At 38.4% G+C, this 17,285-nt stretch overlaps 3 protein-coding genes across 3 annotated transcripts; all 3 read right to left on the reverse strand.

The window, feature by feature from the left end:
* Window positions 1-1,789: 1,789 nt before the first annotated feature.
* LOC147852127 (pentatricopeptide repeat-containing protein At2g39620-like) lies at window positions 1,790-5,843 on the reverse strand. Its single transcript, XM_087333983.1, has 2 exons — window positions 3,696-5,843; window positions 1,790-3,551 (listed from the first exon to the last, which is right to left on the reverse strand). The coding sequence occupies exons 1-2, from the start codon at window positions 5,728-5,730 to the stop codon at window positions 2,179-2,181; spliced, it is 3,408 nt and encodes a 1,135-aa protein (XP_087190109.1). The 5' UTR covers window positions 5,731-5,843; the 3' UTR covers window positions 1,790-2,178.
* A 638-nt stretch (window positions 5,844-6,481) lies between these two features.
* On the reverse strand, window positions 6,482-7,166 carry LOC147852128 (uncharacterized). The gene is made up of 2 exons (XM_087333755.1): window positions 6,740-7,166; window positions 6,482-6,577 (listed from the first exon to the last, which is right to left on the reverse strand). Exons 1-2 carry the CDS (start codon window positions 7,044-7,046, stop codon window positions 6,573-6,575), a joined length of 312 nt encoding a protein of 103 aa, XP_087189881.1. The 5' UTR covers window positions 7,047-7,166; the 3' UTR covers window positions 6,482-6,572.
* Window positions 7,167-11,303: 4,137 nt separating this feature from the next.
* LOC147852129 (28 kDa ribonucleoprotein, chloroplastic-like) lies at window positions 11,304-14,098 on the reverse strand. The gene is made up of 4 exons (XM_087334084.1): window positions 13,588-14,098; window positions 12,530-12,631; window positions 12,136-12,432; window positions 11,304-11,762 (listed from the first exon to the last, which is right to left on the reverse strand). The coding sequence occupies exons 1-4, from the start codon at window positions 14,017-14,019 to the stop codon at window positions 11,691-11,693; spliced, it is 903 nt and encodes a 300-aa protein (XP_087190210.1). The 5' UTR covers window positions 14,020-14,098; the 3' UTR covers window positions 11,304-11,690.
* Between the last annotated feature and the right edge of the window lie 3,187 nt (window positions 14,099-17,285).

Consider the following 17,285-nt stretch of genomic DNA (forward strand, 5'->3'; position numbering starts at 1 on the left):
GGACTCAACTAGGTCAAAGAGATTTGCTTTTGTATGGCAAGCATCCAATTTCCCATGTAGGGAGGCAATTTCATGGTGTTGTCCTTGCTCTTAATATGTACCTGTAAACTCTGAAATGCATAGAGCTCTATTGGTTTTCTTCCAGTTCTATTGGCACTATTGACTATGGGGTTGTATTGTTTAGACATGGAAATTTCTTTTGTATTTCCTTTATTTCGTTCTAAGCCTTAGTTTTTGTTCAACCTGCATCCTACTTGGTATAACCAGGCCACTGTTTCTTTCCTAGATGTCGATACACTTCCACTTTTTCCTTCTTTCTTGTAAGTTTGTCCTTGAGATTGTGTTGAAAGCGTTCTTGAAAACTACAAACCAATAAAACAATGATTGTACCTTAAACTGATTCTACTCTGTTATGACCTGGAGACAAATGAGAAATCAATAGTGCCGTGTTGGGTTGGGGCCCTGATTATGCCATGGTTCTTGTTGTGTTTTTCTGTCCATTCACATAAGATTCTGCTATAATTGTGTGATAGACGACAAGTTAATTTCTGTTCCATTCTTTGTACAATATTTTGATCCAATTCTCTTGTCAAATCTCAAGGAAAAACTTTGCTATTGCCTGATTTGGTAAAATACAACGTATCCATTTGTTAGTGATTCGGTCACACTATTTTAGCAATGCTGAGAATTGGTTAAGTATGACTGCATTTTGCCATTTTGAAGTTTTTCCATGCTATTCATTATCTAGTCCTCAAAAGCTTCCATGTGCATAAGGGGTTCATGGATCTTTCCTCTTTGTCCAATTGTAACATATTGTCAAGATTTCAGCTGAGTACCTGTTCCATGCACAGTCCTTTGATTTGTACATGCACACGTGTGCACACACGTGATTTAGAACAGGGAGAATGTGGTGACACAACATACCTGCTCTTTATGATGCATGTTTGCTACATCTTACCTACTTGGGTTTATAATGCAAGCTTTTTGAAGACAATGCAAGTCGATTGATAATGAGATAACCACTTATAAATACATCCAAACATTCCTCAAAAACAACCATATATTCTCTTTGTGAGGTTTCACATGTGCACATCTCAATAAGGATCAAAGTTGCATCAGACATCACAATACACGAAAATCAACAACCCAAGATCATTTATAAACATCTCTAAACAATGGTGGAAGATTTGCATCTCGAAGTTCATTCACGCAAAATTGCAAATACAGCCAATGTTCAGAGTCCATCCATTGTTACAAGATGGATGTACCTCAAATTAACTGCACAACTTTGGATGCATCCATTAGAGCTCTGACTCAGGAAAAATTGTGTTCTATACAGAATATTTGGATTTGCACATCGTTGCTCTCATTTTCCAGTATACATAACCATATATCCAACAGTGTTTCATGAATTTTTATAATTTTTATAATCATGCTCCAACACACTTCCAAACTGTGCAGTGTGAATATTCACAATCAAGGAAATGAGATAAAACCAGTACACGTTTTTGGGATTTGGGAGCACAAAGGTGTACCCAATTATTAGCATTTCTCTTATATATATATATATTCCTATATTATTCTGTAACAAGCAGTAGACCTACAGGTAAATGTGAACCCATTATATATACTGCACAACAGCCTTAAGCTAAACAACCTCTTTGGTCACGTCTCATTAATTGTGAATGTTTTGGAGCCGCTAGATTTTTACTTAATGAACCTTTTTTTGCATCATGCATGGATGCCACACCTTGCACCAAGAGACATTACAACTAAAGTATAGGCTTCAGATGGCAAGAATGGTCGTTTATACAAATTTACAAATGAAAATTGTTTGTGAAATCCTTGGTTTCTTCACATGGATCTCTTGCATTTGTGGTTCATTTGATCTCTTCTTGTGAAATCATTTACAATATATGCATTAGTACACCAAATCAATGGTGTGCATTTTTCCCCAGTGGTTCTTAGAGGCTTGCTTGCATCAGCTGTCTAGAGTGTCTATCTACAAGGAAGAGCATATTTCAATCAAATGGGCTGCACCCAACTTGCAGAAACCATGATTCAATGAGGCAACAGTTTGCTGCTGAGATCTACAACGAGGATTTGTATTTACATTTAACCTCACACTTATGTTGTGAACAGATTTTTTGATACAAATCGATCATCAGATTCCATTCATTATTCTTCCATAACATCTACATAGATATTGGACATCAAGACAAAGATATCAGAATGACGTTTCTGATTGTGTGTCAGCAAACACTCAAAAATCTGTTTACTAAGGTCAATATTGCCCAACTTCCTGCAACAATCTAACACAATCTTCCATGTAACAAGATCAGGCTCACACGGCATCATGTTCACTATTCTAACCATCTCATCGAGTTGCCCGGCTCGACCATGGAGATCAAGTAAGGAATTATGATGCTTAATTGTAGGAATGATTCCAAAGTCGTTTGTCATAGTATTAAAATACATGTTTGCTTCTTCAAGAAGACCGCTATGGCTGCACACACTTAAAATACTGAGAAATGTTGTTTCAGTGGGCTCAATCCCTTCTCCTTTAAGCCTATCATACAAATGAAAGACGGCTTCACTCTCACCTTGCCGAGCATATCCAGCAATCAATGCATTCCAGGAGATGATTCTTTGGATGGGAAGCTTCTCAAAGACTTCCCGAGCTTCTGAGAGTGAGCCACATTTAGCATAAAGGTCCACCAATGTGTTGCAGATCAAAAGATCTGTATCCAATCCTCTCTTGACAATATCGATATGTATAGCTCTTCCTCTGCTTGAATTGCCTATGCTTCCACAGGCTTTCAAAGTACTAAGAAATGTGATAGAATCAGCAACAACGCCTTCCAATTGCATTTGATCTAGGAAGTCCAGTCTTTCCTCATTAAGTCCATACTCAGCATATCCAGCCAACAGTGCAGTCCATGGCACAGTATCTCGAACTAGAAGCTCATCAAACACATCTTGTGCTTCCTCCAGTGAGCTGAACTTAGTATACATTACCACTAATGCCCCACCAATGGAAGGATCTTCATCAAATCCATCTTGGATAATCTTGGCATGCAATTCACGGCCCCGGTCTATATATCCACTGCAGCTACATGCTTTCAAACAACAAACAAAGGCGACAGCATTTGGATATATTCCTTCTGCTTCCATTTGTTTGAAACATTCTATAGCTCTCTCAGCAAATCCATGATCAGTATAAGCTGAAATCAATGCATTCCATGAGACTACATCTCGATCTAAAAGTCCATCAAACATTTTCTGGCTTTCATCAAGGGAACTGCATTTTGAATACATATCTACTAAAATGCTGATTATAAATGGATCTGCTTCAAATCCCACTTTTGCAATTTGAGCATGTAAACGACGACCTTCATCTAAGGTTCCTAGACATGTACAAGCTTTCAAACCTAGAAGAAAGGTGACAGCACAGGGACACAGTCCTCCTGATTGCACATCATCCAAGCATAAGAGAGCTTCCTCAGCATATCCATGTCGAATATATCCAGCCATGAGTGCAGACCATGAACCTATAGGATGCACTGGCTGCTCATCAAATACCTCCCATGCCTCATCAAATAATCCTAACTTTGCATACATATCTACTAAACTGCTACAAACAGAGGAATCACTCTCAAAACCCTCCTTAATTATTGACATATGAAGAGACCTACCTTTCTCAGCAGATGGTATACTGCCACACGCTTTCAAGCTGCAAATGTAAGTAATAGCATCTGGAGCAACACCATCTACCTGCATTTGCTCAAAACATTCTAAGGCTTTTTCTCCAAGACCATAGTCAGCATACCCTGCAATTAGTGCAGTCCAAGAGATTACAGTTTGAACTGTTAAGTCATTAAACAATTCTTGGGCTTCTACAAGTGCACCACACTTCGCATACCCTGCAATCAAAGCACTTTGTGAGACCACGTCGTCAGTCGATATCATCCCAAAAACATTCCGTGCCTCGATCAAGGAACCACATTTAGCATACACATCTATCAAAGCGCTACAAATGTATGAATGTGTTTCTAATCCCTGATTAACAATTTTTATATGTATTTCTTGAATTTTGGATACATTGCTACTGTTTCCACATGCATGTAAGCCACAAAGGTACATATAAGGTGTAAGGGGGACACCATCTAACTCCATCTGCTCAATGCAGTTGAGTACTTCCTTGAAGTATCCATGGTCAAAATAGCCAGACAGTAACAAATTCCATGATCCCATACCTCGAATTGAGAGCTCATTGAATATTTCTTTCGCTTCATCGATCAAACCACACTTTACATACATCTCCAATAGACTATTAGAAATATTGAGCTCTCTTTCAAGATCCTCCATAACAACATTGGCATGCATTTTCCGTCCTTCATCTATGGTCTTTATGTTTCCACATGCTTTCAAAATACAAGCAAAAGAGACAGAATCCAAACATGATCCTTCTCGTTGCATTTGATCCAGGCATCTCAAGGTATCACCAACATATTTATGATTGGCATAGCCGGATATCAAAGAGTTCCACAAGACTGCATCTCGAGATGGAAAGAGATCAAATAACATTTGGGCTTCTAAAAGCAAACCACACTTTGCATACATGTCCACCAATGAACTTCCAACAAAATGATTTGTTTCAAATCCTTGCTTGGTTATTAGCACATGAATATGTTGGCCAGTCTCTATAGCTCCCAAGTTGCCACAAGCTTTGGCACAGCAAATAAAAGTTACATCATCCAGAGAAAGACTATGCTGTGATTGCATCTCTTTCATACAGGAAAGACACTCTTCGTTTAACCCATATTCAACATAACCAGTAATGAGAGCATTCCATGAAACTATGTCTTTGACCAAGAGCTCATCAAACACATCTTTTGCTTCCAAAAAGAAGCCACATTTGGCATATGTATCTAGCAGAGTGTTGCTAACAAAGGTTTCGATCTCGTAGCCTTCCTTGACTATATCTGTATGCAATGCTAAAACCATGTCAATTTCTTTCAATGTACTGCAAGCTTTCAATGTGCAAAGAAAAGTCACATCATTTGGTGATATTCCTTCAAATTGCATCTGCCTGTAAGAAGAAAGGGCCTCATGCCCTAGCCCATGTTCTGTGTATCCCTTAATAAGGGTAGTCCATGAAACAACGTCTTGGGCATCTAGGTTGTATAATATGTCCCAGGCATCTGAGAGCCATCCACATTTTGCATACATGTCAATGATAGTATTCCCTAGTATTTGGTTTGTTTCAAACCCCTCAAATACTATCTGGGCATGCACTTCCTGCCCTTTTTCCACACATTTCAATGTTGTACACGCCTTCAGTAGCTCCATGAAAGTGAATATGCTAGGCTCAATACATGCTTCTTGCATTTCTTCAAACAGAGAGAGGGAAAATTCTGGGTTTCCAGAGTGCAGATATCCTTGTATGAGGGATGTCCAAGAGATTTCATTCCGATCAACAAGCCCCAGAAAGACACGATGGGCCTCACTGATGCTTCCACACTGCACAAACATAGGAACGAGATAATTTCCAATATCCTCAAGCCCATTGCCGCATACATGCGTGTGGATGCATGTGGCACACGTGAGATCCTTCTCTCTTCTACATTTCTGGATGGAGGATATGAAGGCATCAACAGAAGGTAGCTGGTCCGGAGGAGGAGGAGGTCCAAATCCGAGCCCGAAACCAAGGGGTAGAGTGATCGTCATCACATTGTGCAGACGCCAGATGGAGAACAGGGATCCAAAGATGAAGCTGTGGAATAACTCCTCGCCATTGAAAGAAGAAGAAGAAGAAGAAGAAGAATCCTCTCCTCACTGATCAGTGGAGATTGCTAGAGAGAGATCATTCTGAAAAGATTAAGCAGATAAATCAATGACTGAATGACTGAGGCTAGGAGTTAGTTATATCCTATTATCTATATATGTACATGTATATATCAAATTTCAATCGCCCACAATTTGCAAGTTGCAACTAACATTAGCTAAGAAATTCTTTACCAGAAAATGCCACTTGTGGAATGTAGGGATTGAACCCTTGACCTTCCTGGTTTCCATTGGCTCTCTCTCTCTCTCTCTCTCTATTTTTTTTTAATCATAATGAGCTTACTCCCTATTGGTAAGTTGTTACACTAGAAGTGTTAGACCTTGGGGGTTCCACTCCCAATTTTCTCACCTCTCTATTATATACTTAATACATGATATCTCTTAATTCAGTAGATGCCACTGTAAAATGTAGGGGTTGAACCCATGACCTCTTGGTCTCCATTGGGTAACCTTATCACTGGGCTCTCTCTCTCTCTCTCTCTCTCTCTCTCTCTCTCTCTCTCTCTCTCTCTCTCTCTCTCTCTTGGTGAAAACACACAATTATATTAATAAATGTGTGTAAAAAACACTACTTACAATGGGTGTGACAATGGAGTTTTTCTACAATGGAGTACGCTTTCACTCCATGTCTACCATCGAATACAAAAGCGTTGCGCATTTTCCAATTATGACGCAATCCCCAATATCTTAAAAATAGAAAAACAATCTCCATCTTTGATTTTGGGTCAACCTGTGTAAATTATGCAAACACCCACTGCCTAGGTGTCAAATAACACCGTGATAAAACTTGCCAAATTTGAGAAATGTAACTCCAAAATCTGACAAGTAATTGGACATTGTATAAATCGATGAGTACTATCTTCCATTTGAACAATGCAAAAAAAGCAATTACCTGTTGCTAGTCCACGACGCTTTAGAGCTAATCCCAATGGCAATCCTCCAATCAAAACTCTCCAAATGAAGACCTTTGCTACAAGTGGCAATTTAAAAGGCCAACTACGTTGTAAGATCTGCCACCACCCATGATCAGATTTGTGTATTTTCCATTCTTCTTTTGCCTTATATGATAACCATCCAAGAGACTCAACTGAGCAATGATACAAAAGATTAGTAGTCACTTTTAAAAATGGCATTTGACCCCGTAAACACCAATCAATCCATGGTTGTTCTCCTGTTTGTAGAGGTAAGGGACCTTGCATCAATGCAATATTTTGTAGTTGTTGCCAAATAAACCCATAATTAGGCGGGATGCGTAATAATTCTCGCGCTTCAACAAACTCCAAAATTCTTTGAGATGGAGCCTCAACTATATCTCCCACCTCTTTGATCCCCAAACAAAACAAACAATTAAATTGAGAGCGCAATCCCTCCTTTCCTGGCCAACATAATAACCGAGAAGAAACAAGTAACTCTTTTTGCAAAGAATTACAATGCTCTCTACTAGATGGTGGTTTCCATACACATAACAAATGTGCTTCTTGCCATGAGGTAACCAAGTCTTGAACACATGAAGAACCTAGGATCCTAAGTAAAATACATCCATTTAGTAATTGCCACCGTGAAGCCTTAATCGTTGTCCTCCCATGTGTTAAACCCTTGTTCTCAATGAAATATTGAACAATAGATATCCATGGTTGTGAGTTTGAACACATGTCTTGTAATAACGAAAATCTACAAGCCATCATATGCATAGATACGTTCAATATTCTAGCTCCCCCCAATCACTTAGGGGTTGCTAGATGATTCCACGCAACCCAAGTGATTCCCACCTTATCCCTCTTCTTCCACAACAAATATCGAAGAGGTTGCAAAATAGAATGCAAAGCCTTCTTTGTCCATGGCAACAATGGCAAGTAATATAGTATCATGGGTTCCATAATACATTGTACAACCTTCAAGTGTACATGAAATGGCCAAGATTGTAACTTCCAATACATGAACTTATCCCTCAACTTACTAGACATCCATTCAATCAATTGACCATTTGTAACATTCATTCCTAATGGATAGCCCAAGTGTCGAAAAATAGAGTCTTTCTTTACCACGGATCCTTGCCATCCTAAACATTCCAAATCCCTTTCAGTACATGATATGAGATTAGACTTCGTCCAATTAATATGTAATCCGGAAGCCAATGCAAATTGGTTCCATACAAGCATCCCCTTCTCAAGATTCTCTCGTGAGGCTTGTAAAAACATGAAAGAATCATCAGCCAAAGCGTGTGCTACTAGTTGCCCTCCAAACGGAAGGTGTAGACCAACAATGTCACCATTTGTTGCAAGCCTTGATAGCATCACTAACAAGCGATGAGTAATAATATCAAACAACAATGGGCTAAGAGGGCATCCTTGACGAATGGATCTTGTGAGGGCAATATCCCATTTGAACATTCAACACATTATGCAATATATTCCTACCTGCAATAAAACTATATTGGGCAGGATGTATCAACTTTGGCAAATACTTTTGTAATCTATTTGCCAAGACCTTTGTGAATATCTTATACAACCCCCCCATCAAAGAAATAGGTCTCCATTGATGAAATGACTTAGGAGATGTCACCTTTGGAACTAATTTAATTAGACCAGCCTTCCAAGCTTGAGGCATACGCCTAGAATCCCAAGAATGTTGAAACATCAATGTTAAGGGCCCCTCTAAAATGTTCGAATATTGCTTAAAAACTTAATTTGTCAAGCCATCCCAACCAGGGCTCTTACCACTAGGAAGATGCCTTAAAACCGTGTCCACCTCATCCTCAGTGAAATTCGTATCCAATTCATGACTAATGAGATCATGCACAATACATCCAACCACATCATAAAACGCATGACGTGCGCCACTCACCTCATCTCTCTCTCTCTCTCTCTCTCTTTTGTAATTAGCTTACCCTAGTGGTAAGTCGATAACACTACAAACAATGTGTCTTGGGTTCGAAACCCAATTTTCTCACTTATCTCTATTATATACTTCATATATATCTCTTAATTCACTAGATGCCATTGTCGAATGTAGGGGTTGAACCCATGACCACCTGGTCTCCATTGGGCAACCTTAGACACACACACACACACACACACACACACACACACACACACACCTATTTCCTAAAGTCATAGAGAAGAAAGTAAAAATATTCAAAAGACACATAAACATAAAATTTTGAGTTTTCGATTTAAATGTAAGATACGAAAAAATACTTTGGAAATTGAAAAGTGTTGCATTTGCTTCATAATGCATTGATAGTTTACTCCATGAATGAACCTTTTTTGAAATGTACATATATCATGGCTTGGGAAAGATGTGGGGGCATGTTTCACATATATTGTTACATATGTTGCACCAAACTAGAAAGCCATCTTCTTCTTTCAATGAAGAAATTGCACTCACTAATATATGCTAAGGCCAAAACCACCGTCTTCTCTAAATGAAGAAATCGCACTCACTAATTCATGCTATAGCCCATCCCTTTGTCCACCATCCATACCATTGCTTCGATATGACTTTAACTCACATTTGTTTTATGTGAGATGGGCATTGTGGCAGATGTGAGGAGACTCATTGGTTATGCATATTTTGCCATGTAAAAGTTTGTGAGTTTTAGTAACATATGTTGATATAATGTGCTACCTTCAACCACATTCAAGTTTGTTTTCCACACTATCCAATTCACTCCTTACACATATTCATGTATCAAATTTGGTCTTACTTACTGAACTCAAAATAGACCAACCTCACAAATAAGTAGACTTATCCACTTTGCATATTTTGTTGTGAAGAAGTTCTAGACTTGAGAAACACACTTTAAACACATTTGAGTTTACTTTCCATACAATATCAATCTAGCCCTCCCTACATTCATTTCTCTCACAATGACAATGTACATTCTTGAAAGCAATGCTAGGAAAATCCTTGAAAATTATTGAGAGGCATTGCTTAGTTCCATCATAATATGTAAAAATATTTCATTTTTCACCTCATCCATTATATTTGTCCTTTGAAGATAATACTAAAATCTACTTATCTATTCGTTTAACATAACAAACACAAATTTAGCCCAACAACAACATTCTCTATTATATCCATGGTACAATGGGTTACACCAAGATTATGCCCTAAAATGCTTATGTGGTCACAATATACTCTTGCATGCCGTTAGCCTCTTTCTTCTACTCTTTTACACTTTCCTTGACTCTCCTTTCAGAGTTTTGGGGTTTTCTTTCCTCTGTTAATGCTGATATGTGCAATACTAGATACTCCATGTTGGAATTAGTTGACATTGAAGAAAAATATAAGTTCGTTAAATTGATGTAACATTGTTGCATAAGGATGCCCATCAAATGATCATAGGCAAGCATCATGTGCATGGTAGCTCCAACAAGTAGTATTAGAGCTACTGCCTCAATTGCAATAGCCTTAAAGAATGAGACTTGGAGATTGTATGGTGCTTTCAAGGAGACCGAACGCACATATAGAAAATGATATTTAATGTGCAGACACAAAATAAGAAGAAGTTACTTTGCCATTATCTTATTTCCAATTTGAGCGGACACTTAATGTCAACTTTGGACAAATGCAATTACAAATAAACATTTTCATCTACAGAAAACACATTTGCTTCAATGTTTCCATCTGAATAGTAGAACCATATTTCAGCTATATAAAGGTCTCTAAAAAATCACCTTGCAAGATAGATTTTTATTGTAGATGATTGAAGGAGCAAAGACTAGGCCATGGTCAACCATGGACTAAAATGAAATAAAAGAAAAGAAAGACCATGAAATATATACCTAGATTTCAAACTCACTGCAGAATATATGTAGGGGTTGGAGTAGGTCACACCTTCTAGGTTCCTGATGGTTATAAGTATACCATAACTCAAACCAAGTTCATATCATTACCTATGTCAAAACAGACATTAAAGACATATCCTCCAAGAGTTCCTTACCAGAGAATATTGTTGGACAGTGTTTATGAGAAGACAAGAGGACACTCTGATTGTTTCACTATGTCAGATTGTTTCACTATGTCAAACAGACATTAAAGGCATATCCTCCTTCAAGAGTTCCTTACCGGAGAATATTGTTGGACAGTGTGTTTATGAGAAGACAAGAGGACACTCTGATTGTTTCACTATGTCAAACAGACATTAAAGGCATATCCTCCTTCAAGAGTTCATTACCGGAGAATATTGTTGGACAGTGTGTTTATGAGAAGGCAAGAGGACACTCTGATTGTTTCACTAGGTCAAACAGACATTAAAGGCATATGCTCCTTCAAGAGTTCCTTTCCAGAGAATATTGTTGGACAGTGTGTTTATGAGAAAACAAGAGGACACTCTGATTGTTTCAGCAGTTCAAGCTTTCTACTGTTTAACAAAAAGTTAAAGAGACAATTCATGTGGATGTTAGTGACTGAATGACGGACACAACATTGTTCATAATCACTACTCAACCAGCTGTTAGGAATGAAGTGAGTTTGCTGGACCAAAATTTACAGGTCTTGGCATAAACCATTGCTGTACTACTAGTGTATTCCAAAGAAGCAAATATACAAACAGCGACACAACCAGAATCGACTCCGGTTCAGTTCCCAAGCTCTTAAAATACGACAAGATATTGTTTTTAAAGGGGATTAACTGCTTGTCTTACATAGCTAAGGCCTCGAAAAAAAATGAACTGAACACATAGGTTGATAGAAAATCTCTGCCCAATTATCAAAACACCCATAAATTTCTCTTGTAGTTATCTTCAGCAAACTGAAGATATTAACAACTATTTCATTCCAATTCCCACACCAACACAGATTGGACTCAGCAATGCCCTTCATTTGCATTAGGCATTTACTCAAAATAGGTCACCTCTTCCAGCTGGTCTATCTCCAGCCATGTTTACTCGGAGATTTCTTCCCTCCACATTCTACAAGACAAAGAAGACATATCAGTACCAATTAAAGAAACATGCTGAAAAGCAAAACATAGGCAAATCATCAAAATACCACTCTAATTTAGCACAACTCTTAAAATACTGTTCAAGTTCACCAAATTCCCAAAAGAGCATAAAAATACTGTCATTTTTTATCATTTATGAGGGCAAATTCCAAAAAACTTCCACACCAACAAATTCCAATATTTCAGGCAAATTATTATTTTAATGATTACCAAATTATCATTAGATTCAACCAGGATTATAATTCATAATTTTGAAAGCTAATTTACAATCTACACAAAACATCAATAATTTCCCTTGAAAAAAGATTCCATATGAAATGACTTTGCATCAATGTTCATACCGCGCCATCTAGCTTGTTGAGGGCCTCATTCATCTCATCTTCAGATCCCATGGTCACAAAACCAAAGCCCCTGGACCTTCCAGTATCTCTATCATTTACCACTCTCGCATCCACCACTGTGCCATATTCACTAAATACCTCTCTGAGTGTGTCACTGTCAACAGTCCATGATAGGTTTCCGACAAACAACTTATTAGTATTGTTATCCGCTCGTCGAGGTGGAGGAGAAGAAAAATCACCACCAGCCCTGCCTCCTTTGTTAGGGAAATTAACTCTCAAAGTTCTCCCAGCATAATCCTTTGGAATGAAAAAGTTTCACAAATAAGGTTATTCATTTAATTCAATGAGGAAAAGAAGGGATCAAACAATCATGGCTAACAAATGCTGTACTTACAGAGCCATCAAACTTCTCAATGGCCGCATTTGCATCTTCAACACTGCTCATGGTTACAAATCCAAAACCTCTACTTCTTCCTGATTCTCTATCATAAATAACCTGTGATTAAAAACACGCCATCACTTTCATGATTCAACAAAATCCATAAACACAACAAAAATCTTACAGTAAGGTTCAAATGCTAGCATTTTTAGACAGATAAATCACTGAATATGATAGAAACAGACATAACTATAGTGACTATGCATAAATATTCTAAACTAAGAAAGCATAAAGGAGTTTTGATGACTTCAAAACTGTTTCTTTTCTTCGCAAAAAGAAAATTTTAATTCTCTGAGATAAATGTCAGTAGTCAGACGAAGGAAAGATATAAAGATGAATTCTTTGAAATCAAAGTTCAAAAGAAACCAACAATAGTATAGAGAAAAACAAACATGAGAGGATTCTCAAGACTTGATCACTTTCCGTTTTTCAGAGCACAAGATACAAAGATGAAATTTCTGGGATAAAACCTCAAGCATAAATGTTCATGAACAGACATTGTACAAGCCGAATCTAGAAGTTTCTAAGAACGTTGAGACGCAAAAAGGAGACGAAGCTCCGAAGAACTTGCTACTTCCAAGGACTCTTAGAGAAAATAAAGTGTCCAAAAGAAAATCCTGGCCAAAGAAACAGGAACAGTAATTATCAAGGGAAAACCTAAGCATAATCCAAGTTATCTTTTAAAAAACAAAAATCCTTGGGAGTTTAAAGAATTCTCAAAAGGAACAGGTACAACCAAATTTAAAACCAGCGAATATACAAGAAATAAAACAGAAGAAACAGGAACAGTAATTGTCAAGGGAAAACCTAAGCATAATCCAAGTTATCTTTTAAAAAAACAAAAATCCTTGGGAGTTTAAAGAATTCTTAAAAGGAACAGGTACAACCAAATTTAAAACCAGCGAATATACAAGAAATAAAACAGAAGCAGTTTCTAAAGCGAGGTCTCTGGACACAGAAAAAAAACAGGAATTAAACATAGAGAATTGATGACGAAGATGAAAAAAAAATACCTCGACCATCTCCACCCCACCGACTTTCTGGAAGACTTCGGCGAGCTCTTCGCTAGTGCAACTCCATGGCAAGTTCCCAACGTAAAGCTTCGACTCTTCTGCAGACGCATAGTCAGGGATAGTCTCACCAACACTTCCTCCTAGTACAGACGGAGCTCCTTCATCATCGGTAGCTGTAGACAAGGAAGAATCAAGGGCGTCGACCTCTCCGATGGAGAGCTCAGCGCGGGCTCTCAGGAGGACTGCACATCGGTTGTGGAGGTGTTTCCTAGAAGAAGCGAGGAGGGAGAGGGAGCGGAACTCGACGGGGGGAAGGGAGTGTGGGAAGCGAGAAGTGTGGAGAAGGTTGGTTCGGCAGGTCCAGGACTGGTCGGAGCGGGGAGAGACGGAGGAGAGGGAGCCATTGACGGAGGAGAAGCAAGCAGAAGCCATGGCGCAGGCAGGGCGGAGAAACCCTAAAAAAAAAAACACACAGGCGGGACGCAGAAACACACAGAGAGAAAAGGAGAGAAAGAGAAAGAGAGAAAGAGAAGTATAGAAACGGGGAGACGACGATGATAGAAGAAGGAAAGAGTTCGGATAGAGTTTGCTGCTATCCTGACCGTCCGATCACATCGCCCTAGATCTTGCCACGTGTCCACCCTCCCCCCATCGATAAGGTGGGGGGCCTTTTCCTCAACAAAAAAAAAATCTCTCCTCTCTCTCGGTTAAAACACATACTTATATAAACCATACGTATCATACGTGCATTTCCCATTCGAGAATGTTTCAATCATTTCGAGTATGTTAAACACCCTCGAAGAATGGTAAATACCATACTTTTGAATTAACTATTTATTATGAGGTAAATAAACCAAAAAAAAGGAAGGGGGGGGGGGGGGGGGGGGGGGGGGAACACGAGAATGTTTGAATAACATTCGCATTCGTTTTCCAACGTAGGAAAACGAATGTTGTGCTAGACGAACACGAATTTTACATACGATGCAAGTTATATCAATAAATGTGTGTGAAAAACACTACTAACAATCAATGGTAGGAATCGGCGATGGCTCGACTCAAGCCTAAACCAAATCGTTAAAACCGGTTATGGCTTAATCGGCTTTAGCTAAACCGGTTCGATTCAGGTTTGGAAACTCCCAAACCGGGTTTGGCTTAATCGATTTGGTTTGGACAAGGCCAATCCGGTTAAGGAACCGGAACCATTGCCGATTCCTAATCAATGGGTGTCACAGTGGAGTGTATGGATTTGCTACACTAGTGGTAGTAATAATGGGGAACATGTTGAATTGTTAATAGGCAAGACGAAGATTCCTTTGATGGAATAATTTCTACTTGCTTCGATAAAGAAAATTGCCACATTAGTACTCCTGTCAACTTCCATACATATGCTTCGACTCCATCCGTGCCTACCTACCATCAAATACAAACGCATTACACATATCCGGATTATGATGCAGTCCCTAATACCTCAGAAAATAGGAAAACAATCTCCATCTCTAATCTTAGGTCGGCTTGTGTGAATGATGTAAAGATCCACTATTTTGGCGTCAAATAATACCTTGATAAAACTTGCCATCTTTGAGAAATGTAACTTCAAATATGACCAATTATTGGACAGTATATGAAATGATGAGTACTATCTTCCACTTGAAAAATGCAAAAGAAGCAAATGCTCATTGCTAGTACGTGTCGCTTTAGAGCTAATCCCAAAGCCAAATCTCCAATGAAATATCTTCGAATGAAGACCTTCGATACAAGTGGCAATTTAGAATGCCAACTAAGTTTTAAGATTTTCCATAATTAGAGTTATGTACTTTCCATTCTTGTTCAGCTTGAGATGATTGCCATCAAAGGGACTCAACGGAGCAATGATACAAGAGATTAATAGTCACTTATAAAAACAACATCTAGCCTTGTAAACACCAATCAATCCCATGGTTGCTCCTCTGTTTGTAGAAATAAAGGACCATGCATCGATGCAATATTTTGTAGTTATTGTCAGATAAACCTATAATTTGGTGGGATGCGTAATAATTGTGAAGGATCAACAAAATCCAAAATTCTTTGAGATTGAGCCTCAACTATATCTCCCACCTCTTTGACCCCCAAACAAAACAAACGATTAAATTGATAGCGGAATCTCTCCATTCTAGGCCAACAAAATAACCAAGATGACACAAGTAACTCTCTATGCAAAGAATTACAATGTCCTCTATTAGGTGATGGTTTCTGGGAGTATTTGTCTCTCTCTCTTTTTTTATCGTAATTAGCTTACCCTAGTGGTAAGTCGATAACACTACAAGCACTGTGTCTTGGGTTCGAAACCCAAATTCCTCACCTCTCTATGATACTTCATATATATCTCTATTTTCGCTAGATGCCACTGTGGAATGTAGGGGTTGAACCCATGACCACCTGGTCTCCATTCGTCTCTCTCTCTCTCTCTCTCCCCTACAAATTTGCAATAGTACCGGATTACTTATTGGCAATTGCAAATGGTGTTTCCTTATGGCCCAACACTAATGGTTTTACACGTAAAAAACACAATGGAAATAATGTGATTGACTATGTGCTACTTTTCGAAAGTATTTCGGATTGTATACATAAATTATGACTTGGTGAATGGATTCTGGAATTTGATCATAGGCCTTTATGTATTGATCTCAAATGTAAACATAGGTTTGATTGTGAGAAAGCCATTGAAGAAAATAAATAACCGCACTTGAGCATGAACCTTAAGCGAGCCTCCATGTATTCTAAGATGGTTGAGGATATGTTACAAATGACAAAGAGACAACACGGTGCCACACATCTTGGAAATGCAAATGGGAAGCTTTTAAGAAAGTCATTCTCTCATGCACAAACAAATGTTTTTCGATCAAGCACACATCTTGGAAATGCATTAAGAAATGTAGTTCAAAGAAAAATTGGTTTGATAAAGAATGTCACGAAGCTCGAAAGGATCTTATGATTTTGGATGTAGTTAAGGATAAAGAAAATTATCAAAAGCATTTGCTTGACTACAAAGGCTTAGAGGAGAATATGGGAAGTTACTCAACAATTTCTACAAACACAAGAGAAAGCACATGCATGTGCTAAAATTTGGGGAAATCTAAAGGGGAAACATGTTGAGAGTTGTAAAGAATCGATGTGATTCTTGTGCAACGGAATAGATATGTGTATTGTGTGTGTGTGTGTGTGAAAAATAGAGGAGAGATGAGAGAACACAAGATAGATAGAAAAAGGAATACTCAAGAAGAAGGTGTATATTTCACAAGTAGAATAAGAATTACAAAATGTAACGTAATAAGGAGTCACAACCGACATAATATGAAGTATGAGGAGGGTGCTTTATATAGAGTCGCCCTCTCTCTTCATTAATTTACAACAACCACTCTCTCTCTTGGGGAAGGTGAAAACTCATAGTCATGGGGAATATGTAACTCATTAGTTATGTGTCATAGAATATAATTCTATGACACATAGTTAATGTGTAGAGAGTAGTGGTGTGACTCTTGACCTTTGAGTAATCATGGATTCTCAAAAGGTGTGTTCACAAGTTGCACTATGTTGAGCTTGATTCTCAACATGCCCCCTCAAGCTCAACTCGGGTCGGTTCCTTTTGATTGATGTCCGCTTCGGCTGGTATACGGTTTGGACGATCTCCGGTGTCCGCTTCGGCTCGTACCCGGTTCGGA

This window comes from Azolla caroliniana, unplaced genomic scaffold (genome assembly GCF_043228905.1).
Source record: "Azolla caroliniana isolate FFs.n. ecotype wild unplaced genomic scaffold, voAzoCaro1.0.p SCAF_18, whole genome shotgun sequence".
In the NCBI taxonomy this organism is placed as follows: Eukaryota; Viridiplantae; Streptophyta; class Polypodiopsida; order Salviniales; family Salviniaceae; genus Azolla; species Azolla caroliniana.

Coding starts and splice junctions, on each gene's coding strand:
- LOC147852127 (XM_087333983.1), bottom strand. CDS start 5,730: ATGACGATCACTCTACCCCTTGGTTTCGGGCTCGGATTTGGACCTCCT. Junction 3,552..3,695: donor TATACCATCTGCTGAGAAAG/GTAGGTCTCTTC, acceptor TGCATCCTATAG/GTTCATGGTCTGCACTCATG.
- LOC147852128 (XM_087333755.1), bottom strand. CDS start 7,046: ATGCAAGGTCCCTTACCTCTACAAACAGGAGAACAACCATGGATTGAT.
- LOC147852129 (XM_087334084.1), bottom strand. CDS start 14,019: ATGGCTTCTGCTTGCTTCTCCTCCGTCAATGGCTCCCTCTCCTCCGTC. Junction 12,433..12,529: donor TTGAGAAGTTTGATGGCTCT/GTAAGTACAGCA, acceptor TTCATTCCAAAG/GATTATGCTGGGAGAACTTT. Junction 11,763..12,135: donor TCAACAAGCTAGATGGCGCG/GTATGAACATTG, acceptor TTTGTCTTGTAG/AATGTGGAGGGAAGAAATCT.